Source organism: Salvia splendens, chromosome 1, assembly GCF_004379255.2.
Source record: "Salvia splendens isolate huo1 chromosome 1, SspV2, whole genome shotgun sequence".
Taxonomy (NCBI): Eukaryota; Viridiplantae; Streptophyta; class Magnoliopsida; order Lamiales; family Lamiaceae; genus Salvia; species Salvia splendens.
Window position 1 is genome coordinate 17,439,114 of NC_056032.1, and position 25,789 is coordinate 17,464,902.

The 25,789-nt window shown below is 37.8% G+C and overlaps 2 protein-coding genes and 1 pseudogene across 4 annotated transcripts; 2 read left to right on the forward strand and 1 right to left on the reverse strand.

The window, feature by feature from the left end:
* The first annotated feature begins 6,778 nt into the window (after positions 1-6,778).
* Positions 6,779-10,911, forward strand: LOC121744504 (probable transcription factor PosF21). Of its 3 annotated transcripts, none has more exons than XM_042138072.1 (5): positions 6,779-6,961; positions 7,366-8,052; positions 8,742-8,874; positions 9,306-9,393; positions 10,352-10,911. In XM_042138072.1, the coding sequence occupies exons 2-5, from the start codon at positions 7,373-7,375 to the stop codon at positions 10,678-10,680; spliced, it is 1,230 nt and encodes a 409-aa protein (XP_041994006.1). In that variant the 5' UTR covers positions 6,779-6,961; positions 7,366-7,372; the 3' UTR covers positions 10,681-10,911. The 3 variants fall into 3 exon arrangements, with proteins under 3 accessions (XP_041994006.1, XP_041993995.1, XP_041994013.1); XM_042138079.1 differs by having other exon boundaries at positions 6,782-6,961; positions 7,364-8,052; positions 9,309-9,393; XM_042138061.1 differs by having other exon boundaries at positions 6,779-8,052.
* Positions 10,912-15,285: 4,374 nt separating this feature from the next.
* Positions 15,286-17,015, forward strand: LOC121796858 (B-box zinc finger protein 24-like). Its single transcript, XM_042195633.1, has 3 exons — positions 15,286-15,604; positions 16,155-16,463; positions 16,616-17,015. The coding sequence occupies exons 1-3, from the start codon at positions 15,422-15,424 to the stop codon at positions 16,844-16,846; spliced, it is 723 nt and encodes a 240-aa protein (XP_042051567.1). The 5' UTR covers positions 15,286-15,421; the 3' UTR covers positions 16,847-17,015.
* An 845-nt stretch (positions 17,016-17,860) lies between these two features.
* Positions 17,861-20,372, reverse strand: LOC121796864 (annotated as a pseudogene).
* Positions 20,373-25,789: the final 5,417 nt, after the last annotated feature.

A 25,789-nucleotide genomic window follows, 5' to 3' on the forward strand; every position in this document is an offset into this window, starting at 1 on the left:
TAAAGAAAATAAAATGGACCGTGCCTAGCACGGGTGTGATACTGGTGTGTTAAAAACTCCACTTGTCAACATGCTATAACATGAGAGATGTCTTTTGAACTTGATTGAAGATGTGTGGAGAATGATAGCAAATAGAGTGAAGCAGACATGTCCAAGGTTCAGAAACCGTCAGTTACGGTTCGAAACTGCCGGTTCCGGTTTCAAAAAATCTCGAACCGAAATCAAAGTAAGTTACGAAGGAAGTAAAACTTAGTAGATTAGATAACGAATAATAAGATAAAATACTAGACATATATAAACATTTTTATTTTATAAGATTAATCGTGCAGTTTTACTCTCTACTTTAACCATTTATTATCATTTTTCTAAAACACGTAAAAAAATGTCTCACTTACCGTGGGACGAAAGAAGTACTAACTTAGTAGGTTAGATAATGAATAATAAGGTAAAGTACTTACCGTGGGACGAAAGAAGTACTAACTTAGTAGGTTAGATAATGAATAATAAGGTAAAGTACTAAACATATGTAAACATTTTTATTTTATACTAATAGGGGGAGTATTCATATCCATAACTCAATTTATGTCAAATGTCCATGCAGATCTCAACCATTCAAATTAGTAATCTAACGGTTTATGGGTCTCCCTTTGGACTTTATCATTATAATAATCATAAAAGGGTTAGGATGGTACTGATATATTTGGCAGTTATTGAGTTTCCATGATCCACGCCTCTTATTTTTAGCAAGATTTATTTTCCCTTGAGTTAATGAAACAAAATCAAAATCACGCAACACTCTTTCTCTGGAGTTTTATTTTTCGTAAACTTAAACACAACCACAGTTTATTTTTCGTAAACTTAAACACAACCACAGTAAGAAGCTCTATGCCGTCCTTCAACATCTCGAGAGTTTGTTGCTGTTATCAACCATGGACGAATGGAAGTATTTTTTATTCGCACGATTTTTGTATTGAATTTACGTTCTAAAAATTGTTGAAATTTGGTATATTACAGATCATCGGAAAGTTTAATGAATAGCGTAATTTGTTTTTGTTTTGCAATGAAAGTATTTTGTAATTGCACGACAATATATGAGTATCATGCAGGCATTGTAATCACGTCATGTTTGATGGAGTTCGACGGAAACATAGTAATTTGATGCACGTAATGTAACTTGATTTAAAGTATAATGTATTTCGTTGTTTTGGGTAATATAACGGTTTTTCCATATCAATCTGTGTCATTGTGTACCAGATAGTAACATATTACTCAAGCCAGTTAGTAACTCTAAATTACTTAATTTGAGTGATTTTCATTTTCATAACTGTAGATTTTTTACATTAGTCAATTTTTCGATTTACATTATTGTGCATGTGTAATTCAATACTGTCCAATTTCGTTGACTGTTTTGTTTTTATGTATGCAGTATCGGTTGTTCCCGAATGTTCTGTAGAGTTGAAACCTGTTGTTGGCCAAAAGTTCAACTCACTGGATTTTGCAGTTTCCTTTTATGACGTTTATTCACCTGCGGTTGGTTTTGATACACGAAAGCAACGTACGAGGAAGGTGGATAATGTGTGAAGAGTAGTATGGAATGGAAAAACCTGAAGCTGTTGAGGTTCACCCTCCAGATGTAGTGCGAACTAAGGGTGCATGTAGTGACCATAGCAGTCGTTTTATTTCCCAGAGAGAAAAGGCTATAAAGAGAGCGAGTAGACCCCTTCGAAAGTGTAAGACATGTGGTTACGTGGTTCATCATGATTCAAGAACATGCTTAGAAAAAGACCCGGATATAGGCAAGGAGAAAGGACAAGAGAAGCATAAGGGCAAGAGGAAATGTTGATTCTGTTTGTTTTTTTTTTGTTACATTACCTTCACTGTTAACGTACATTATGAGCACATTATGAGCTGTGACTATTTTCATTATTTAAATTGAGCATCATTTTTGCTCTATACATATTGCAATAAGCGTGTATTCTTTTTAAGTATTTGTCTAGATGGAGTGTAATGAACTTATGTTGTAGATTATTTGGCAGAACAAGTTCTCAATTATGAAGATAAAGAGTCGCAAGTACGATTACATTACATTATTGGCATAACCTTTACATTATTTATACAAGTACGATTACATTACATTATACGTGTTACATCATTACATTATTTATACAAGTACGATCATTACATTATGTGCGTTACATCATTACATTATTTATACAAGTACGATTACATAACATTATACGTGCTGCATCATTACATTATCAACAGCTGCATCATAGCGCCGAAAAAGAATACGTAAATATATGAAGGGTTTCACATAAAATCTGAATCTGATAAAACAATAATTATATTAGCTAAATCCAAGTGATAACCCTTAATAACAAAAGCAGACATAAAAAATAAAATAGGAATTCACAATCCAAAACTCTATCCATAAGACACATTACAACCCATATTCCTGGAGCCGGTTTTCGAATCTGCCTTTGATATTCTTCCCTTTCCAATGTGATGTTGCTAAATTTTGGATAACCTTCGCCTAGGCGTTGTGTTCAAATAGAATCAAGGTGTTGTTCACCTTCATTCTCATTGTCTCTAAACTTTTGGTGCCCTTTGCTGTCAGGCTGCAGCTCCATTCCTTCTCCTTGGATCCAAAGAATCTCCATGTGCCTCATCAAGTAAAGGCCGTCATCTATTTGGTTGTCATTGTTTCTCTAAGGCATTTCCAAGACATTCGTTGCACACTGTTTTATAATGGCTCCTAGTTTTGGTTGTCCGCATTTCAACAACATTTCAGAGAAGCTATGTCTCTATAAAATAATATAAAACACATTAAGTAATATATGCAAATGCAAATATAATTGATGAATACAAGTAGTACATACCAACTTTAATGGTACTGTTCTATACTTGGAACTGAATGAGGTATAGGTGTCACCAATGGAGCTATCTATGACATGCATTTGGGCAACATCGATATCAAAGCAGATTAGGTAGTAACGCTCGGTTACACAAACTGGGAAGAAAATATGCATAAAGAGTGGTAGAAGTGTTGTTGACATATAAGATTACAGTACTGTCTAAGAACATCACGCGTATCTTGTTTACATTATTGCTTTTATTAGCATACATTAATGTCTAAGAACTGTTTTAATGTACTGATTGGGCTTAATAATGTAACATATAGCACAAACACTTTACATACGCGACCTCGTACGAATGACAAAGATGAGAGAAAAATAAATATAGAGAAATATGTGAGATAAAGTAGAGAGTAGAAATGATAAAAAATACTTCTTAGTAGCATTTTTTGTATAAAATTGAAAAAATCTGAAACTTGCTTACATTGATTGTAGTTTAGAGATTTTTGGGATATTTTTTTTTCAAAAATTATCTGGCAAATCCAATTATCTATGAATAAAATTTGACATTAACTCTTACTAAATGACATTTAAAAAAGAAAAATATAATCTCTCATCCTCATCAGTTGTTAGAGCATCCATAGTGGTCGGCGGCTCAGCCATAGCTCAGCCATAGCCCAGCCATGCCACATCAGCAGTACTAAATTCCTCCTGCCACATCAGCTGGACAAGCAATAGCCCAGCCACATCCTTGCCACATCATCAGCACTAAAAAAAAATAATAACAATCACACAAAATAAGGAATTAAATTCACGCCACATATACGGGAAAATTCGATAATTTCATTTAAATTAAAAAAAGGTACATAATTTAACAAAATTACATAATAAAAAATTACATAATTTAACAAAATTACATAATTAAAAAAAACCTATCGTCGTGCAGTCCTCCGCGTCCACAACTCTTCAATTAAATCCTTTTGGAGTCGAATATGAGCATCCACTTGGCGCATGTCGGCATGTTCCTGGAGGCGGCCGGCTTCATCGTGAGGTACCCCGCTTCGTACGTTGGGGGCGGGGCTTGGACCGGCTTCATTATCGTCGTTGGCCCAACTAGTCAGTTGTACACCTTCATCTTCGACAATCATGTTTTGCATGATAATACAGGCGTACATTATATCAGCAATGCAGCCGACATGCCACAAAAGCGTTAGACCCCTAACTGCCGCCCATCGAGACTGGAGCACACCAAATGCGCGCTCCACGTCCTTGCGCGCCGACTCCTGTCGTGACGCAAAGTAGGCCTTCCTCTCATCTGATGTGCATCGGATCGTCTTCACAAAGACGGGCCACCTAGGGTATATCCCATCCGCCAAGTAGTAGCCCATATCATGTTGGTTGCCGTTGACGACAAAACTGATGGCCGGACCGACGCTCTGGCACTGCTCGTTGAAATGGGGCGACGAGTTGAGGACGTTGAGGTCGTTGTTCGAACCGGCTACCCCAAAATACGCATGCTAAATCCACAGCCGGTAATCAGCTACGGCCTCGAGGATCATCGTGGGATTCTTTCCCTTGTAGCCGGTCGTGTAGAACCCTTTCCAGGCAGCAGGGCAGTTCTTCCACTCCCAATGCATACAATCTATGCTGCCTAACATACCCGGGAACCCATGCTTCTCCCCGTGCATCTGCATCAGCTCCTGGCAGTCTTCGGGGGTTGGGCTTCGAAGGTACTGCTCACCGAATATTTCAACCACGCCCTGACAAAAATACTTCATACATTGAAGGGCAGTCGTCTCGCCGATGTGGAGGTACTCGTCCCACATGTCTGCCGCGCCTCCGTAGGCCAGCTGCCTGATTGCCGCAGTGCACTTTTGAATAGGTGTGTGGCCGGGTCTGCCAGCCGCATCTTGCCTGAAGCGGAAACACAGATATCGACGCTCCAAAGTGTCGACAATACGGATAAACAGGGCTCTACTCATTCTAAAACGCCGCCTGAAAAGGTTGGCGTTAAACCGCGGCTCCGGTGCGAAGTAGTCTTCGTATAGCCGCTGATGTGCAGCTACGTGATCCCGGTCAATCACTGCTCGGCGGTGGACAACGGGTCGAGGTTGAGGTACCGCCGGCTGCGAGGCCCGTTGTAGCAGCCGGTCTATCTCTCGGGACGTATAGGCATCCAAATGTTCGTTCAAACGCCGTTCGTACTCCTCAGCATCCCCACCACTACCACTACCACTACTACTACCACCCGCGTTACTCATTTCGCGTTGTTGTTGATCTTGTACAGAAATTAAGATAGAGAGAGTACTCGTTAAAACAAGTGGTGCGAATGAAAATTTCGGGCAAATCGCGTATATATAGTGTTTCAAAAATTTTAAAAAAAAATCACTCACCGGTTCCTCGCCGATCGGGAGGCTGCAATAGCGACGAGAGAATCGGCGAGCGCCCGGGAATCGGCGTAGCCTCACCGAAATTCTCGCCGATTTGGCGCTCGCCGGCTGCAATAGTTCGGCGAGCCGTTCGGCTAGCGCCAAAAATCGGCGAGCCGCTCGCTCGCCGACCACTGGAGATGCTCTTAGGGCATCTACAATGGATGTTCCAGCCACATCATTATTTTCTTCCATTTTTTTACACCAAATCATAACTTCCATAATGAGTATCTAGCACAGAAAAATGGGTAATGATAATGTGGTGGGAGACATACATTGTACTCTATCAGTCATATTAAAAAGAAAACATTTTTTTTCTTTTTTTTGGATGACACCATTAAAAATAAAACGTTTACTAAATGAATATATCATCATCTCTATCTTTTTCCTCTATCTTACATTTTTCTGTCTTCATTAACTTACAAAACAACGCTCCATAATATCTCGTGCCGAAAAACAAAGATTTCATATTTAGTGGGACAGAGTAGTATATAAATTTCTATAGTATTTTTTAATTTATAAATTATACTATTCTGTTCGTCTTATAAAAATAGAAACTAATTTTACTTTATTATGTCTTTTAAAAATAGTCTACTTTATTTTTAATAATTTTTTGTCTCTAATGAAATGAGATTCATTCTCCAATAATACTTATTTTTTTAATCTCTCTTATTTACTAATTATGAATTATTTTTTTTGTTGCTTAAAAAGTTTCTACATGGAGGTATTAATTCATTATTGTCATTCTCAATCCAAGCAGCTACTTATGTGATTTTTTCCACCTTTTAATTTAAAATTCTATCAATATTTAAATAAAATGTTCGTATAAATCTAAGTTTCATTGCAGATAGAAAGATTGCCGTCAATGAATAGGCGGGTATTAATTCATTAATGTTATTCTCAAATCCAAGCAGCTACTTTATGCAAAATTTTCCACCTTTTAAATTTAAAATTCTATATTTAAATAAAATGTTTGTATAAATCTGAACTTTATTATAGAGAAAGATTTGCATCAATGAATTTGATCTAACTTGTAAATTAGATTCTCTTTCAACATTTAACTTGGATGATTATTAACACACATGACCAACCTACTTAAAATAGAGAATCCAAATTTAAAAATGATGCTGTAAAATAGTTATGGATTACTTCCTAATTAATTTATAAGGATTAATAAACATACCTTAATAATCTATCCCATATAAATAAACATACCTTACTAATCTATCCCACAAGAAAATAATTCAAAATCTGCTTTTCAATTTATAGAAATATGTAGAGAAATACAAACCAAATATTGATCTTATATAAACAGCTGTTTTTAAAAATTAATTACTGTGAAATTGAGAAAATAAAATAATTAGTAGTAGTAGTATATTTTAAAATTAATGGACCCATTGTCCATACCCTAGAGGATAAATCCTGCCCATATCACCACGTCACTTTTATTAAATAATCGATCCCTTTTTAATATGAACACACAATGTGTATGTATATGTATATATATATATTCATCGTCTCTTTGAAGCTTCCTAATCTTCTGACCATGTGAAAGCCGATTTGTCTTCTCTCTTTCTCATGTGAGAAGGCTGTTCCGGAATCCCCTCACTTCATACTCCTTTTGAGATCTAATCGGAGTGAGAAAAAATAAAAGATTTACTAGAAACTTATTCTGTTGTAAGCACTTTCCTGTCTTTTTTTAATTTCCGGTTTTCCTGCTATCCTTGTTACTTTCATGATTTTTTTTAAATAATGTATCAGCTTTCTGCGATTCATGTACACATTCCCTGTATTAATGTTCTGATTTAATTTTTTAAGTGTAAAAGTTTATTTGAAGATTACTGAGTAAGCAGATCTCTGCATTGTTCATGTGATTGGTTGTATTTGCGCCTAGGGTTTCTCGATTTAGCTTCTTTGATGATTTACTTTACCTATTTATTGTTATCATAGAAATCTTACTCTACTTGTTTAGGGTTTTTATTAGCTACTATTCAAATTTAGGAGATTTAGCGGTCATTTTCGAGAAATTTGAACTTTGTAGTCTTCTGAGCTTGTTGTGTAAACTGCGTTTGGCTTTAGAGATTGTGGATGATGGATAAGGAGAAGTCTCACCATGGGAACATACTTCCGCCGTCGGGGAGGTACTCTGTTTTCCCACCGCCTGGGAGTAGTTACAATGCCAAGCCGGAGCAAACTGGTTTGTCGAGTTTGCCTCCGCTAGGGCCGGGCAGTTCATCGGAGCAGGGTCATTTTGGTCACGGTGTGCCATCGGATTCCAGGCAATTTAGTCATGATATAAGCCGCATGCCCGACAATCCACCAAAGCATATGGGCCATCGACGTGCTCACTCCGAGATTCTTACCCTTCCGGACGATATTAGCTTCGACAGTGATTTGGGCGTTGTTGGTGGATTGGATGGCCCCTCGTTTTCCGATGATACTGAGGATGACTTGTTTTCTATGTATCTTGACATGGATAAGTTCAATTCTACGTCTGCAACTTCATCGTTCGAAGCTGGGGAGTCGTCTAATGCAATGGCAGCGGAGCAAGGTCTTTCGTCTGGTCCTTTGGGAGCTGCTAATCAATCTTTATGTGAGAAACCTAGGATTAGGCATCAGCATAGCCAGTCCATGGATGGTTCGACTACTATTAAATCAGAGATGTTCATGTCTGGTTCAGAAGATCCAGCTTCTGCTGATACCAAGAAGGCCATATCTGCTGCTAAGCTCGCTGAGCTTGCTCTTGTCGATCCAAAGCGTGCTAAAAGGTAGCATCGTCGTTCTCGTTGAGTAGTATGTTTCCGTACCTTTATTCCATGATAGATTTGCAAATTTAATATTACTTTCTCTGGTTTAGTCAATTTATTGCAGTAATATGCATTTAATACTATTTAATCAAGATTAGGATCTTTACTTTTTCTGCATCTGTCTAAATTTACATTCTGGTTGGTGATATAAGTTTCGTCTATTTTCTTAATCCGTAGTACTCCCTCCGTCCCAAAGAAGATGGCACACTTGGGAGATGACACGGGATTTTAGGGGATGTTGTTTTGTATGTTAAGTGGTGAGAGAAAATATAATTTTATAATTGATGTGAGAGGAAACTTTTTCTAAAAGAGGAAATGTGACATCTTTTGTGGGATAAACTAAAAAGGAAAGTGTGACATCTACTATAGGACGGAGGGAGTACAATTTATGGAATTATGAGTTTGCAGCCTTCATTTGATTATTATCTTTGTTTGGATTGAGTTGGAGATAACATTAAAATTAAGCATGTGAATAATTATTCCAATTCATATTTATTGTTGACCTGAATTCCATGTAGCCTTTTATTTATGTCTTTCTATTTTGTAGTACTACATTAGGTTTTCAGTTACTATAGGCACGTTCCCTGTTATGATTTGTAAGAATGTGTCAATATTATCTGACTAGCATGTCTCATGTTTTCATGTAATAGGATTTGGGCAAATAGGCAGTCAGCAGCAAGATCAAAGGAACGGAAGATGAGGTATATCGCTGAACTTGAAAGGAAAGTGCAGACTCTGCAAACAGAAACGACTTCATTGTCTGCACAGTTAACTCTACTGCAGGTAATTTTAACCCTCTTTTCTGTATCAATTACTATTATATGCTGGCTTCTGGCTCCACTGATCAGAATCCCACTTTCCTACTCTGCCGAAATAAATAACTAATTTACACATCCTCTTAGGCATGTGCTTATTGATTGAAGCTTCACCTCTAGCCAATAGAGGGATTAAGATTATGTAAATGGGTGACAGAGTAAAGTAAGAGTTTAGCGAATAATATGCTGTGTCAAAAATTGGTTATGTTTTAATGAGTGGCATTGCATATTATCTGGAAAAGAATGTGATTTGGCTTGGCTGAAATGACAGAATTGCACAGTTCTTCTTTGGTTATTGTACTTTTTGCCCATGTAATCATGCATGTTTCTCTGTTTTGTTTTTCGGTTCTCATATTTTTGTATCTCTATAGAATGACAACTGTTTCTTGAACCCTTAAGCAGAGAGATACAAATGGTCTTACAGCTGAAAATAGCGAACTCAAATTACACTTGCATACGATGGAACAACAAGTCCATTTACAAGATGGTAAAAATATCTTTTGCTTAACTGTATCTAAAAGTACACCTTTATCCTTCTGTTTCTTGCATGTTCTGTCCTATCTAGCTTGAAACAATTGAAATAAGAAGGTGCAAAATGTGGCCGAGAAGGAAGTAAAGTACATGCCTTAATTTTGTTTCTCGAGAAGTAACTGGTAATCTGGTAGGAGCATAAGTTTTTGGATAATGGTCAGAAATAATTCACTCTTATTATATCTTATCAGTCTCGGTGTGTTGGTTTGGGTGAATAGATTATACTATGAATCTATGTATATTATGACATCTGAACACCAAATTATTGCTGAATCCAATCAGCTTAAGTTGCCTACGTTGCTTTAGAGAAATAAGTGATCATCCAATTCCAAACAATAAAATGTCTATTCGGGTTTCTGTTTCATTGAAACTACTGATGTAATAGAAGTAAAGAGGACTATAACAAAAATAAAGATGAAAAATGAAATTGCGGAATTGATTAAGTAGAGTTCTATGGTCTGAACTGATTGATTAGTAAAAAAAGAGAATTTTGGGTTTAGGTCTCCCCCTTAAATGATACTCCCTCCGTTCCATAGTAATAGAGGCATTTCATTTCGGTACAGAGATTAAGAAAAATTGTATTAGGTGAGTTAAGTAAAGGGAGAATAAAGTGGAAAATGAAAAAGGTAGAGAGATGAAGAGAGAAAAAAGTAATAGAGAGTAAAGTATTTCTTGAAAAATGTATCGACTTTTACTAAAAAGGGAAATGACTCTATTACTATGGAACGTATCAAAATGGCAAAATGACACTATTACTATGGAACGGAGGGAGTACTATATGCCACTTTTCAAAATCAACGTGTAACAAACTATTTTGCTTGTTAGAATATTGAATAGGAATGTATTTGTAATATTGAATGGATATTTCGAAGCCGTATATTACACAATAAAAACTAATAGATATTGAATTTCAGCTTTGAATGATGCGTTGAAAGAAGAAATTCAACATCTCAAGGTTTTGACTGGTCAGCCAACGCCTAACGGTGGAACTATGATGAACTTTCCTGCGTCCTATGGAGCTAATCAGCAATATTTCTCCAACAACAACTCAATGAACACGATGTTAACAGCTCAGCAACTTCAGCAGCTTCAGCTGCATTCTCAGAAGCAGCAACAGCACCAATTTCAGCAGCGTCAACCCCACCAGTTTCAGCAGACTGCGGACATGAAGCTTAGAAATTCTATGCAATCTCCTCTGGAAAAGGAACGTGCCCCCGCCCCCGACTCATCATCGAAGGATTAGGTATGGAAACAGGCATGTGTTTTCGGGTGGAAAGCGGTATATGTCATTAATCTTTAGCACAGTTACTTTTTGGCTAGTCTGGTTTAGGTAAAAATACACAAATCTTGGTTTCAGTAGGCAGTTTATTCAATTTGAATTCATTTGATATTTGTTTTATTGTTCTCACCTAGAGTATTGAGCTTCTTTTACTGACTCTTATGTTTAGTAGTAAAACTCATATACTATACATGACTTGACTGTGTATGTGTGTGTGTATTTTTCAGCCTTCATCTCGTGAGGCTTTTAACGACTAGAATTTAGACGTTAAAAGCATTTATTTGTTTCTGATTAAAGTCATCATGAATAGCAATTAACTCGATCCATATGTCAAATAATTTCTCTCATTCAATCCAACCAATCAAAATTCAACCATAGTAATTCCTCCATATGCGTCACACGTACCTGTTCACCTAGTTTTGCAAAATTTGTCAAAGTTAGATAGGTTAATTATCAACTAGTAAATTATCACAATTTGAAGTTAATTTGTCTAAGAAAAATTGAATTATTTGCTAGCACAACTCAAATTCCTACTCCCTCTGTCCATCAATAAACTTTTCATTTTGTCATTTTTGTCTATCCATCAATAAACTTATCATTTCACTCATATTTTATTATAAAATTAATATATAAACTTAACCATTTTAAGTTTTGAACTCACTTTCTACTCTATTTCTTTATACTCGTGTGCCGATCAATTATGCTCTTAAATTGGTGGATGGAGGGAATATGATATTTGAGACTTTGACCCTTCGTACCATGGATTTTACTCCCTCCGTCACTTAAATGAACATTTGTCACTTATTTCTATTTTCGTCCGTCCCTAAAAATTTGTCACCTTTCACTTTTACCATTTTTGGCAGTGGACCCAACATTCCACTAACTTATCTTCACTTTCATTTTATTATAAAACTAATATATAATAGTAGGACCCACATGACACTAACATTTCAATTCACTTTCTATTATATTTCTTAAAACCGTGCTGAATCAAATGATGACAAATTATAAAGGACGGATGGAGTATCATTTTATCTCACCAACTAAATCACATCAAAATAGATATACTCATGATCGTTCTAACTCTTATACGAGATATCGTGTCAATATTACTGGTAAATAATAGTCAAATACGTTGAAACGATTGGTTTTATAAAGTATGGATATATGGTTGCAACCAAAACTACCAACCTAAAGTTAAGAATTATTTAAAATGGGATTAACATTTCATCAATTTCCGAGAAACGGTTCAACCACCAAATTAGTCAATAAATTAACCTGAGACGTGCGGATAGAATATACTCCTATTCATGTAAGTTATATGCGATCATTTGAAATTAATGAGAAAATGGCAAATTGCCGAAAAAATCAAAAAGTTTGTTCAATCAAGCAACTTTTATATAGTACTATAATCAATTACACTATACCTTTGACATTTTAAGTATAGTTAATATTGATAAACACCTAAAATCCATCCAAGTTATTGCTATTGGAAGATAGATAGAGTATTAAAAAAGATGATTTTATATAGTAGTACTCCATAACCTAAGACAAAACAGATAATATTGTGTCAAATCGAAAATTCAACTACTACTCAACTAAATTGAAATAAACTTTCAGTATATATATATACAACCATGCAAGATTATGTGAAAGAGGGAGAGCAATGGCTAAGGCAAAGGAAAAGATTCTGAAATTTCTATTGCATCTCCCAAAGCCAAATATGATGTTGAGGAAGAACAAAGTCGGGCCAATGATCTCTCCTCCTACCCTAAAACAGAATGAAATTCTTCTCGAGAGAGAAAACAGCCTGAGCTTTGGTCGTCGCGATGGCGAATATTTGCAGGCAAGGAGGGTTGTTCTGAGCAGCTACCATCTCATCAATGGCGGAGCCAACAGCGACACCTTCAAGCAGAAGATGAAGAGCTCTTTCAAGGGTGTGAGCCGCCAGGCCAGGGCCGCGGTTCGAACTAGGGTTGGAGTTGGGGTTTACAGGGTGACGGTGGCTTGCCCGTGGAGTGGAACAAGTGGTGAAGTTGTTGCTTTTAGGTGTTTTCTTCCACACCTTAAATCCACAAAGAAGCCTTCTTGCATGCAATATTGATATGTATTATTATGATACATATTTGTATGGATGTATTATTCATATATGTAAGTCTTAAAATGTCATCTATAAAAAATATATATGTGTGGAGGGTCTTGTTAGGTTGACAACTATCTTAAACTGAACTATCTTAAATTGATAACTGAAAACTATGTCAACACGAAGATATTTATATGTCAACTAAATGTATACGTATGTAAACTACATTTGGTTGACATTCAAATGTCTTATATTGACATAGTTGTCAGTTATCAATTTAAAATAGTTATGAACTGATCATATCATCCCCATGTGTGGATTCTTCTATCATAGCCTAATGCATATTGGGCTAATCAGTGAGGCCCACTACTCAAATACAATGCTAAACGGGCCTCTCATCAATGGGTATTTGATGAAACAAAATTGTTTGTTATTTATCATGTACTAATTGCTCCTTATTAAAGATATTTTGGCTTTGAAGGATACAAGTCGTCAATACGTCATCTTGATATTTCTTCAAATAATAATGTAAGTCTCCAAATATATGATGTGGTGTGTGTGGTGTCCACTTGAAACAGCTGTGCCAAGCTTGTAAATGCAAAATGTGATTCACCACCATACACTTTATTGTACATCTTTAATAGCTATGCCCAAATATTGTTTGATGATGCTGACTTTTCACCAGAGCTCAAAATTATGGGGATCATACTATATCCTATATTATAAAATAAATTTTCAGCTAATTTCTTTAAAGAGAATTGAGATCATCTTTTAATTTAACCTTGCATGAAATATGTATAGTACTGTACTATAAAATTAGTTGCCTCATTTCAAGAAAGAAGACCAGTTGAATTTGATATATTTACAAGATGTTCGGTCATCTTTGTAGAATTATTATAAATTGCATATATTATTAGAAGAAAAGGTAAAAATACCGCCTTATATACACCTAGATTCACATGGAATGTATATATAAATTATTAAGGAATAAATTTGAAAAAGACATGCGATATTTACGCAGACGTGCTACTTACCAGTCTAGAGCGAATCACAGTAAATATACAAAACATATTGAGAACATAAATAATACAGTAGATTAAAAAAATATAAAATTAAATTGAAGAAAAACGAACCACGCAACAATAGTGTAATAAGCTTTTTGCATAATTTTACATATTTAATTTATTTATCAAATTTCTTTCCTTTTTGGGGAAGACCAAAGTCCAAATACCCTTCATGAGTCCAAGTTATTATTAAAAGGGGTATGGGATATTATTTCTATATATGAAAAAGCAGAATGCAAAAAACGAACAAATTGTTATAAGATATTTGTGTTTTGTCTAAATCCTTCCATAACTATATAATTTAATGAAACATGTAGCTTTTAATATCAAACTTAGTTATAAATATATCATGCAAAATAATACTCCCTCCGTCTCACATAATTTGGGACACTTTGACCGGACACGGGTTTTAAGAAATATAATGAAAAGTGAGTTGAAAAAGTTAGTGGAATGTGAGTCATACTTTTATATATTAGTTTTATAATTAAATGTGAGTAGGAATGAGTTAGTGGAATGTGGGGTCCACTACCAAAAATGGTAAAAGTGAAATGGATCAAATTATGTGGGACGAACTAAAATGGAAAACTGAGTCAAATTATGTGGGACGGAGGGAGTATAATTTAAGTGTGCATGAATATACATTTAGTATAATCGAAAGTATAATTGCTCATTTTTAGGTTTTAATCCATTAATAGTGAGATTGTCTTTCTGCCACATGTCCACACAATGACTACTTTCCTATATGGAGTATTGGATTTCTATGACAATTGATTTTTTATTGAAGTTTTTATTTATATTAACACAAAGATCCTTTATTTTTCTTATTTTCTAAATAAATATCTTCAACTGTGTGGTTCATAATTTACTTAACCACAATTTTAGACTCAAAAAACTCAACTAAATTATATCTTATCCTCATCATCCCCAAAGAGTTGAGAGATCCAAATCCTACAATCAAGATTGAACCAAGTCTCCCCATGTCTCCTTCAAATAAATAAATGTGTGCACGTAGGGTTGATCAATTAATTGACCATGCAAATGAATCACAAAGTATATTAATAAATTTTCCATAAATTTATTAAAATAATATCAATCAATTCTGGCCACTAATATCATCCTCCTTTCACAGCCACACATGCAAAAAGGTCCATTTTCTGTCTCTTCCCACGCAGTGCTTCGCTGTCTCAACTACGTTCTAGCATTTGATACGCGAAATCTAAAGCCTTATCTTCCAATTCAGTTTTCCTCCAATCAACAAGGCTTCTCTTCTTCCTTCCAAGATTCTTCCATGTAACTCCTTTTTTCATAAAAGAAACAGTTCAGTTACTTGAGCTTTTCCTTGTCCCAATTCTTGATTTCATTCAGCAGATCTTTTGCTGGATAAAACACCCTTTTGACCTTTGACAAGACCCCTCATCAAATATCTGTTTTGTGAGTGAAATTCTTTGCAAAAGAATAAATTTTGTGGGAATTGAGCATATGGGATTTTGTTTGTGGTGCATATTGTGAAAAGGGTTGCTGTAAAAATCCGATCTTTGAGCGGAGAAGAGAAGAGAAGATGAAGATTCAGTGCGATGTGTGTGAGAAGGCGCCGGCGACGGTGATCTGCTGCGCCGACGAGGCGGCGCTGTGTGAGAAATGCGACGTCGAAGTTCACGCCGCGAACAAGCTTGCTAGCAAGCACCAGAGGCTTCTGCTTCAGTGCCTCTCCAACAAGCTCCCTCGTTGTGATATTTGCCAAGTATGCAAATCTTGATTTTCTGCACTAATTAGTTCATCCCTTTTGCTTCAGTTTGTAAGATTTTGCTGCTGAGGGTTTCAAGATTCTGTTTTTGATGACGTGGGAGCTACAATTTGAGTTTGAGCTTGAGCTTGATTAAGTAGTTGTTTGATTTGTAAGATTGGCTTGTTTGATTAGGTGGGAGTTATAAGTTGATGGCCCTTAATTTGTGCACCATAATCTTTTGTCTAATCATAGGATTTACTTTGTTAATTTGATGTGATAATACTACAAAGTGAAGATAAAAGGAGATTTTTGAGGTGTTTTCAAATTAAATCTTCAAGATGTAATCCATGTATTGGAAAGAAGCATACCTTAAAATTGGATATTAGGCTATTTTTGTCACCAAGCATGATTAACTAGTACTTCACACAAAAGGAAATGCTATGTATGTTTTGTTTTGGGTTACAAGAAGACTCTATATGTCCTTTGTTTTCAATCCGGTGTTCTGTAAAGACGGCCTTTCTGCTGCTCCGCGTGCTAACTTGCACTTCTGCTTGACCGCATGTAGGACAAGCCGGCCTTCATATTCTGTGTCGAGGACAGAGCCCTCTTCTGCAAGGACTGCGACGAGCCCATCCATTCAGCCAACAGCCGCGCTGCAAACCACCAACGCTTCTTAGCAACTGGGATCAGAGTGGCTTTAGGCAACGCCTGCAACGAGGGTAATGTCAAGAGTGAGTTGGACCCGAAGCCCCCAAAATCAATCTCACAACCAATTGGTCAGAAATCCACCCCACTCCATGTTTCTGGACTCACATCTTCGTCGTGGGGTGTCGATGAACTGCTGCAGTTTTCTGACTACTCTTCATCAGATAAGGTAAGAATATCAACTTTTCAGAGAGTTTTTGTAGAAATTCAACTCAAAAATCAAATTTTAATTAATATATAACACTAGAAATCAAGAATACTAATTCATACATGTAGAAGGTTTGAGATTTACCATGAACCGCTCATGTTTGTCTTGATCAGAAGGAGCAGCCAGACTTCACTGAGCTCGACTGGCTCACGGACATTAGCTACTTTGGCGAGCAAGTATGTCCGGAGGTTTTATCAGCAGCGGAGGTGCCTCAGCTTCCGACGTCTCAGCCAAGTAGCATGATCTCTTTCAGACAACCGAAATCGTACAGTCCTCACAAGAAACCGAGAATCGAAGTTCCTGACGATGATGAGGAGTTCTTCACAGTTCCTGATCTTGGTTGAAATCTTGATGATCACAAAAATATGTCTCAACTCATAAACAAAAAGCTCATATATAGTTGGTTAGGCATATTTGCAGTGTGTAAATGAGATTTCTTGCATGCTTGATGTAGTTGAATGATGTTTATGGTGATCCTCTTCTCTCATATTTCACTTATATTTGTTTACTTTATATCTTTGTAGGAGATTATCTTTTGCTTTTGTCTTAGTTTTTCTACCCCTTTCTTTCTTTCTTTTCTTCTGAGATTTTGTTGTTGAGTTTGATCTGAGATATTTCTTGAAAAAGATCAAGAGTGATCCATGTGGCTTGTCTAAGACTAAAGCTATTGAGTTAAATTCATCCAAGAGAATATCACTCGTAAAGCTAAGAGCATCCCCAATGTGGAAGGTTTATGGCGGAATGTTAATGGGATGCGTTGCAAATGTCCCGTCTCCTCACTTGTTCCGTGTCCAACTGGTGTGAGGGGAGGGGAGGCGTTCTCACACACACCACCCCTCCTCGACCTGATTGGAACAAAGGGGACGATGGGTAAAGGCAAGCGATGAGGTCGCAGTTTGAGAGAAAATGGCTACAACGAATAAAGGTTTTTATTTGGCAATTTGTAGAAAACCATAAACACTGACACAAGCCGCATGGCCTGCCACAATTGGAATAACTATAAGGACGAGTCACGACGCGAACCCAAGGTTTGACACAATTTTATTAATTTTGTGCTTGTTCGTGTCTGATTTTCGTGTTGCGCAAAATATTGGCAACTCGACGGGGGGGCTATTTTCATAAAGAAACTAATGAGCTTATTTGATATAGCACTAAATGATTAAGTAAGCTGTATTTCATATAATCACTTGACTTGTATAGTTTCTGATTTGGCAATGTTTGGTTTCTATGTTTGATGGCTGTTTCATGCTTTTTCCTTAAATTAGATACAGTGAAGTTCAGTTAATTTTTTTTATCATCAAAGAATGGTTGAGTGAACATAAAATGATCAATGATGCATATTGTTTAGGTGAAAATAATTCGCATAAAAATGAATGTGTTGCCACTTTAATTTTTTACGTAACATCTCACAATTTAGAAATGCCTCAGCAGTATTTGTGAGAAATCAGTGAAATATAAACTCAAGAAAAAAACAGAGAAATGCAAAAGAGAGAAAAAAAAGGGTTCATGGTTAAAACCAATTTGACAACTCTTAAAAAACCAAAATGAAACTGTAATAAACTCAAATGGTGTGCCTATTTTCCAGTTTTGAGAAGTTGAAGCACGGCGGCAGGGGCAGGGAGAGCGGGGATGGCGCCCTTCTGGGTCGTGGTTATGGCGCCACAGGCACAGGCGTATTTCAGCACTTCCTTCAACTTGGCCTCATCCTGCACGAGGGACGAAAAGCTTTTATAGTCGTACATACATACATGAGATGGAATTCATAGTAGCGCGGGTTTTACCTGGATGATGGAAAGGTCATCAACAATCTTGGCGAGGAGGGCTCCCACGAAAGAATAACCTGCTCCGGTGGTGTCAACTGCCTTCACAGCATAGCCAGGCACATGGCCTTTGAAGTTCTAAATCCCAACACACATTTTAGGTCAGATAACTCGCGCCATTGACTAATTGAATAGTAGCGTACCTTGGCATAGTAATTGCAGCCCTTTTAGCCGAGTGTGGCCAAGAGGAGCTTCAAGTTGGGGTGCCACAAGGACATTGCAGATTCATCATCAATCTTGGTGCTTCCGGTGAGGAACTCAAGCTCGTTGTCGCTCACCTTGATCAGGTCCGCCTTGTTCCAGATGCTTAAGATCTGCTCCTTGGCGACGGCCACAGGGGAAGGCGGAGGTTGGGATCATAAGACAGCAATGCCCCTGCTTTCTTAGCCTCATCCATGGCCTTCATGATCTACATGGCTCCACAATCAAGCTGATTGATCCATAGTGGAATATCTTGCCCTGCCCTCCACAAATAATTACTACAATTAATTACTCATTGCATCAATAAAATGCCTTGTAATTCAAAGTCTGCCAGGATTAGGCCGCCTAATAGCACCACTTTTCCTATACTATTTCCTTTTCTATGCAAGGACTAATGCTTCACCAATATTCTGATGTCACATTCTCATATATATATATATATAGATTCCAGAAAAATTACAAATGAAGTCGGTGCATATCATATCATTGAAATCAGATATTTTCAGATTTCAACAAAGCACAGATGAAAACATATTAGTAAGTAGTAGTAGTAGTTCCTTATTTTCTTGTGCCAATTTTGTGTGTGAGAAAGAGCTAACCTAATCACATCACTCTTGACATATTGTTACTTGTATCCATCGTTTATAGTACTCTCTTCATTCCATGTTAATAGAGTATTCCTTTTTGGAACGCTGCAACATAATATAATCATTTTTATATTTGGTAAAAAACGATACACTATCTCTCATACTTTTTCATCTCTCTTACTTTATTTTATCAATCGAAGAATATTATTCTCTCTATTCTTTTTTCTTTTGCTGAAAAAATATGCCTTTATTAACATGAAAAGAAGGGAGTACCTTTTTTCTTGTTGCAGATAAATCAGATCGTGGTCAGAAGATTAAGCTAATTTCATTTACAAAACTAATACTACTAGTAGTCGTAGATTTTTATTTTCTACTTTAACAACTATACTTATATATTTAAATGAAAAAAAATACTAAACCTAAATAAATTTCACCGCATGGAAAATAAAAAAGATCTCGATATCGGCAACCAATGTGGGCTCAAAAACTAATCCAACTTTTAATTAAAATTTCGAGTCGAAATTATACATCGCAAAGGAAAATCTGATGCGCGTGAGATTCACCCAACCGCCATTAAATCAAATTCAAATACAGCAGCAGAAAGCAAACAAAATTGCTCAAAAATAAGATCTATTAATCCAAACAATAATGACGATCCAATAAATCAGATCATGATGAGATTGAGATTCAACTCACAGATTTAATGAGATTGAGATTCAACTCCTCCGGCTTGAGGAGCATGTCAGCGCTGGGATTCCGGTAAAACATAAACTCACGCTCTCCGTCGTTGCGTAGGGTCACGAAGGCGAGGGCGGTGCGTGCCCCTTTGTCGAAATTGATCCCCTCGGCGCAGACGTTGTTCTCCTTCAGGATTCCGGCGAGCATTTGCCCGAACTCGTCGTCGCCGAGCTTTCCGACGAACGCCGCCTTCCCGCCGAGCCTGCTGATCGCGATCGCGACGTTCGCCGGTGCTCCGCCGGCCGCCTTCAGGAACCCCGGCGCCTCCCCCAGCGACACGCCGGAAACCGTCGGAACGAAATCGATCAGCATCTCGCCGAAGCTCACCACCAGCCCCTGCCCCACACCTGAATTCGCCATTGCTGATTTGATCTCAAATAGAGAGAAAGGGGAAAATCTATATATGTATATATATTTAACTGTGTGTAATTGCACGTTAGAGTGTGTGTGTTTAAGAGAGAAAATGAGATTGGAGAAAGTGAAAGTGAGGAGAGTTTACATAGAAATGGATGGTGGTTGGAGGAATTTTTAGTGTTAAGTTGGTTAGGATAAAACAAACAACAGGATTATTTATTGTTGAATACTCCCTCCGTCCCACATAATTTGACCCAGTTTTCCATTTTGGGCCGTCCCACATAATTTGACCCATTTCATTTTTACAATTTTTGGTAGTGGACCCCACATTCCACTAACTCATTCTTACTCACATTTAATTATAAAACTAATATATAAAAGTAGGACTCACATTCCACTAACATTTTCAACTCACTTTTCATTACATTTTTTAAAACCCGTGCCCGGTCAAAGTGTCCCAAATTATGTGGGACGGAGGGAGTATATTTTATTTAATTTCTGGTTGTTAATTGATTGGGTGGTGAAAATGATGTTTAATCCACTAATTAATTAAATAATGGCATGCAGGATGATTATTTAATTGGCTTGTGTTGCACGTAAAGGGTGGAACGCCACAACAACTTATTTTCTTTTTTATTCATTATGAATTGAATCATACTTACTATTTGTTTTATCCAATTAATTAAATTATACTCATATTTTTGGATAATTGGTTGGATTGGGATACAACGATATAATTATGAGCTTTAGTATACCTCTATTTCCGTTTTTTCAAAACATTATTTTATTATCGTTATTCTTAACCAGCTGATTGTTTATGATATGATTAGCTGGTTTATTTATAAAAAGGGCAGCGATAATTAATGTACATAAATACATAGGAATATAATTAAATGCAAATTCTAAATATTGGATAAATGGGTAACTTGATTCAAGTAAGTTTGGATTGTAATAATGGAGTGCTCATTTCAGTTGGAAGAAGCTCGGCTAGAAAGGAGTTCGGTAAGCTCGGCTTACCGAGCTGGAACTAGCCTGGAACTAGCCGAGAAGAAGAAGATGGCAGAAGTCGGTATGGAAGCTCGGTATGGAAGCTCGGTAAGGAAGCTCGGCGTTGAGCTGGAATGAGCCGAGAAGGAAGAGTTCGGTTGTAAGCCGAGAAGGAGTTCGGTATTGAGCCGAAGAAGGAGTTCGGTCTTGAACCGAGAAGGTAGAAGCAACCTAGCCGAACTAGCCGTTGGAGCAGCAGTTAGTTAGCTGAGATGTAGCGGTTATTCTTCTTGCTTTCTTGATTCTTCTTGTAGTTAGTTAGTAGCAGTTGCTACGTGATTATAGAGCTTTAAATAGCTCACCGTGTATGTAGTTTAGAGTAGAGTTTAATCAATAAAGAGTTTTCCAGTTTTCTCTCCAAGCTTATCATCTTCAATACTCAAAGTGTGAGTGTGTGTGTTTTCTGCATTGTGTGATCTCATACAACAGTGAGTGTGTGTGTGATCTTATTGAGTGTGTGTAAGCCTTGTGTGCGTAAATCCCAACAAGTGGCGCCGTCTGTGGGAAAGAGATATTGAAGCTGATTTGCAGAGGATCAAACAGTTTCAGAGATGGCAGCAAGGCTTGATGCAGAGAAGTTCACAGGCAAGAATGATTATGGCCTGTGGAAGATGAAGATGAAGGCGGTTTTAATTCAACAAGGCTTGGTGGCAGTTCTTGCAAAACCAGATGAGAAAGGAAAGGCTCCAGTGCTTGATGAAAAAGCTCAGGCAAAGATGGAGGAGATGCAGCTCAAGGCACATTCTGCAGTGATTCTGTGCCTTGGAGATAAGGTCTTGAGGGAAGTTCAAGAAGCCAAGACTGCGGTGGAGATCTTGGACAAGTTAGATGAAGTTTACTTGGCCAAATCCTTGGCTAACCGGCTGTATCTCAAGAAGAGGCTGTATGCCTATAGTTTTTCTGGAGATAGGTCCATCATTGAGCAGCTAGAGGAGTTCAACAAGATCATTGATGACCTGGGATCTGTTGATGTCAAGATCTCAGATGAGGATAAGGCCATTCTCACATTGAATGCCTTGCCTAGCTCGTATGACCAGCTAAGTGATGCAATTATCTATGGAAGAGATAAACCTATCACCTATGCAGAAGTCTATTCAGCCTTGATGGCCAAAGAACTCCAGAAGACAGCCAACAGAGACTCTGCAAGCTCCAATGTTCAAGCTGCAGAGGCCTTGAATGTGAAGAAGTTCAAGAAGCAGAACTTCAAGAAGAAGTTTGAGGGCCCTAAACCCTCAAGTTCAGATGCTCAGAAGGAAACCAGAGCTTGCTATTGGTGCAAGAAACCTGGACATTTGAAGAAAGATTGTCATGCATGGAAGAGAAAGATGGCCTCAGAGGGACACAATCAATCTGATTGTGTGGAGAGTGCTGATCCCCCGGCTCAACTCATGAATATCAGTAATAGTGGGGTCAGTCATAGGTGGATTATGGACTCGGGGTGCAGCTTCCATATGTGCCCCAATAGAAGCTGGTTTCATGATCTTCAAGAAGCATCGGGTACGGTTGTTCTTGGTAATAACCACATTTGTCAGATCAAAGGAATAGGGAAGGTAAAGCTAAGCCTACAAGATGGCTCTATAAAGATCCTAACTGGGGTGAGGTATATTCCAGAAGTAAAGAGGAACCTCATCTCATTGGGAATGCTGGAACAGAAAGGGTTCACCATATTGATGAGTCAAGGAAAATTGTTTGTGAAATCTGGAGATGCAGTGATGATGGAGGCTGACAGAGAGCATATTCTCTATTATCTGAAGGCTAAGGCTGTTGATGGAGAAAGCAATGCAGTGTCAGATGATTCCATAATGCTATGGCACAAGAGATTGGGCCACCCAGCCGAAGGAAGCTTGAAAGAACTCATCAAGAAGGGTCTGATCTCTGGAGATTTCAACAAGATGGACCCCTGTGAGCAATGTATACTTGGAAAGGCTAAGAAGGCACCCTATCCTACAGGTATTCACTCTTCTACAGCCCCTTTAGACTACATACATAGTGATCTTTGGGGGCCTTCACCGGTGTGTTCAATTGGTGGAGGAAAGTATTATCTAGCTATCATTGATGACTATACAAGAAAGTTGTGGGTATATATTCTTAAAGAAAAATCTGAAACACTCACAAAGTTCAAGATATGGTGTAAGGAGGTTGAGCTAGAGAAGGGTAGAAGTGTTAAATGCTTAAGGACAGACAATGGCCTAGAGTTCTTGTCTGCTGAGTTTGATCTGTTTTGTAAAGAGAAGGGTATGAAGAGGCACCGGACTGTTCCTGGTAATCCTCAGCAAAATGATGTTGTGGAGAGGATGAATAGGACAATCCTAGAGAGGGTGAGGTGCCTACTTCTTGGGTCTGGTTTGAGCAGCAGATTCTGGGGTGAGGCTGTGTATACAGCAGCCTATCTCATCAATAAATGCCCATCTACTGCCCTGAAATCTGAAACTCCTGATTACATGTGGTATGGAGCTCACAGTGACTACTCAAAATACAAGGTGTTTGGGTGTGCAGCCTATGCTCATGCTAGGCAAAGTAAGCTTGAAGCTAGGGCTCTGAAATGTATCTTGCTGGGGTATCAGAGAGGTGTTAAGGGGTATAGGCTCTGGTGTATTGAGCCCGTTAAGCAGAAGGTCTTGGTGAGTAGGGATGTGGTGTTCTTGGAGGATCAGATGCCATTCCTGAAAGATAAGCCGGACTCCAATGAAGATGAGGGTGATTTCTTCAATGTGGAGCCTGTGGGGGTTGGCCTAGGAGCAGGTGGAGTTATTGACTCAGGGAGTGAGTCTGATTCAGATAAAGAAGAGGCTCCAACTCAGGGCAACCAGGCTGGTGAGTCTATATCAGACTCTATCAGGGACTATCAGCTTGCAAGGGACAGAGTTAGAAGAGAAACAAGGCCACCAACAAAGTTCTCTGATGTTGTGTATTATGCTCTGTGTGCAGCTGAAGGTATTGATGGTGCAGATCCACTCACATATAAAGAAGCTATGCAGAGTAAAGATAGAGAAAGATGGATTGAAGCCATGAATGAGGAAATAGAGTCTTTACTCAAGAACAAAACATGGATTTTGGTGGACAAATCCAAGCTGAATACAGATGGAAAGGAGAGGAAGCTGATCAGTTGCAAGTGGTTGTTTAAAAAGACAATGGTGATTCATTGTGACAGCAGCTCAGCTATGTGCTTGGCTAAACATCCGGGTTTTCATGAAAGGAGCAAGCACATAGACATAAAGTTGCATTTCATTAGAGATGAGATTGAAAAGGGGAGAGTGAAGGTGATTAAGATTAACACCTTGCACAATCCGGCTGACATGCTAACGAAGTCTCTAGGTAGAGACAAGTTTGACCATTGCAAGAAATGGATCAATGTTTGCGCAAGAACTGAGATGAGCCCTCAGGTGGAGAATTGTAATAATGGAGTGCTCATTTCAGTTGGAAGAAGCTCGGCTAGAAAGGAGTTCGGTAAGCTCGGCTTACCGAGCTGGAACTAGCCTGGAACTAGCCGAGAAGAAGAAGATGGCAGAAGTCGGTATGGAAGCTCGGTATGGAAGCTCGGTAAGGAAGCTCGGCGTTGAGCTGGAATGAGCCGAGAAGGAAGAGTTCGGTTGTAAGCCGAGAAGGAGTTCGGTATTGAGCCGAAGAAGGAGTTCGGTCTTGAACCGAGAAGGTAGAAGCAACCTAGCCGAACTAGCCGTTGGAGCAGCAGTTAGTTAGCTGAGATGTAGCGGTTATTCTTCTTGCTTTCTTGATTCTTCTTGTAGTTAGTTAGTAGCAGTTGCTACGTGATTATAGAGCTTTAAATAGCTCACCGTGTATGTAGTTTAGAGTAGAGTTTAATCAATAAAGAGTTTTCCAGTTTTCTCTCCAAGCTTATCATCTTCAATACTCAAAGTGTGAGTGTGTGTGTTTTCTGCATTGTGTGATCTCATACAACAGTGAGTGTGTGTGTGATCTTATTGAGTGTGTGTAAGCCTTGTGTGCGTAAATCCCAACATGGATTAAGTTAATTCATTTTCCATGATATATGGGATTAAGTTAGTTCGATGAATTTATAAATGAATAGAATGACGTGTTTTGGATCTTCGAATTGACATTTTCAATTTGATCAATTATTTTATTTTATTTTTTAATTGTTAGACTAAGTGTATTTATTGATGGACTAACTATTTTATCGTTTGCAAGCACGTTAAAATACGAGACATCTAGCATAAGAGTTTAATGTTGCTTCAAAATGGAACACATACTAGGAGACAGTGGGAATATAATATTGTACAAGTTCTACTGTCGTTGAGCAGACAGAGGTAGGGACCGACCAAACAAGTGTGTTTTTTAACCAAGGTTGGCACAATGTGGTAAGGTGAGTTGTCGATCCCTAGAAGATCAGACCTATCTTGGTCCAGCTCCCAGTGCTACTACATTTTCTTTCTTAATTTCTGTATACTCAATGCTCCCCTTACTGACTACTAAGAATTACAACATATGATTATGATTGATTGAAACAAGCATCCAAGTTTTGTTTCTAATTTCAAAAGTTTAATCTAAAAAACAAAAACAA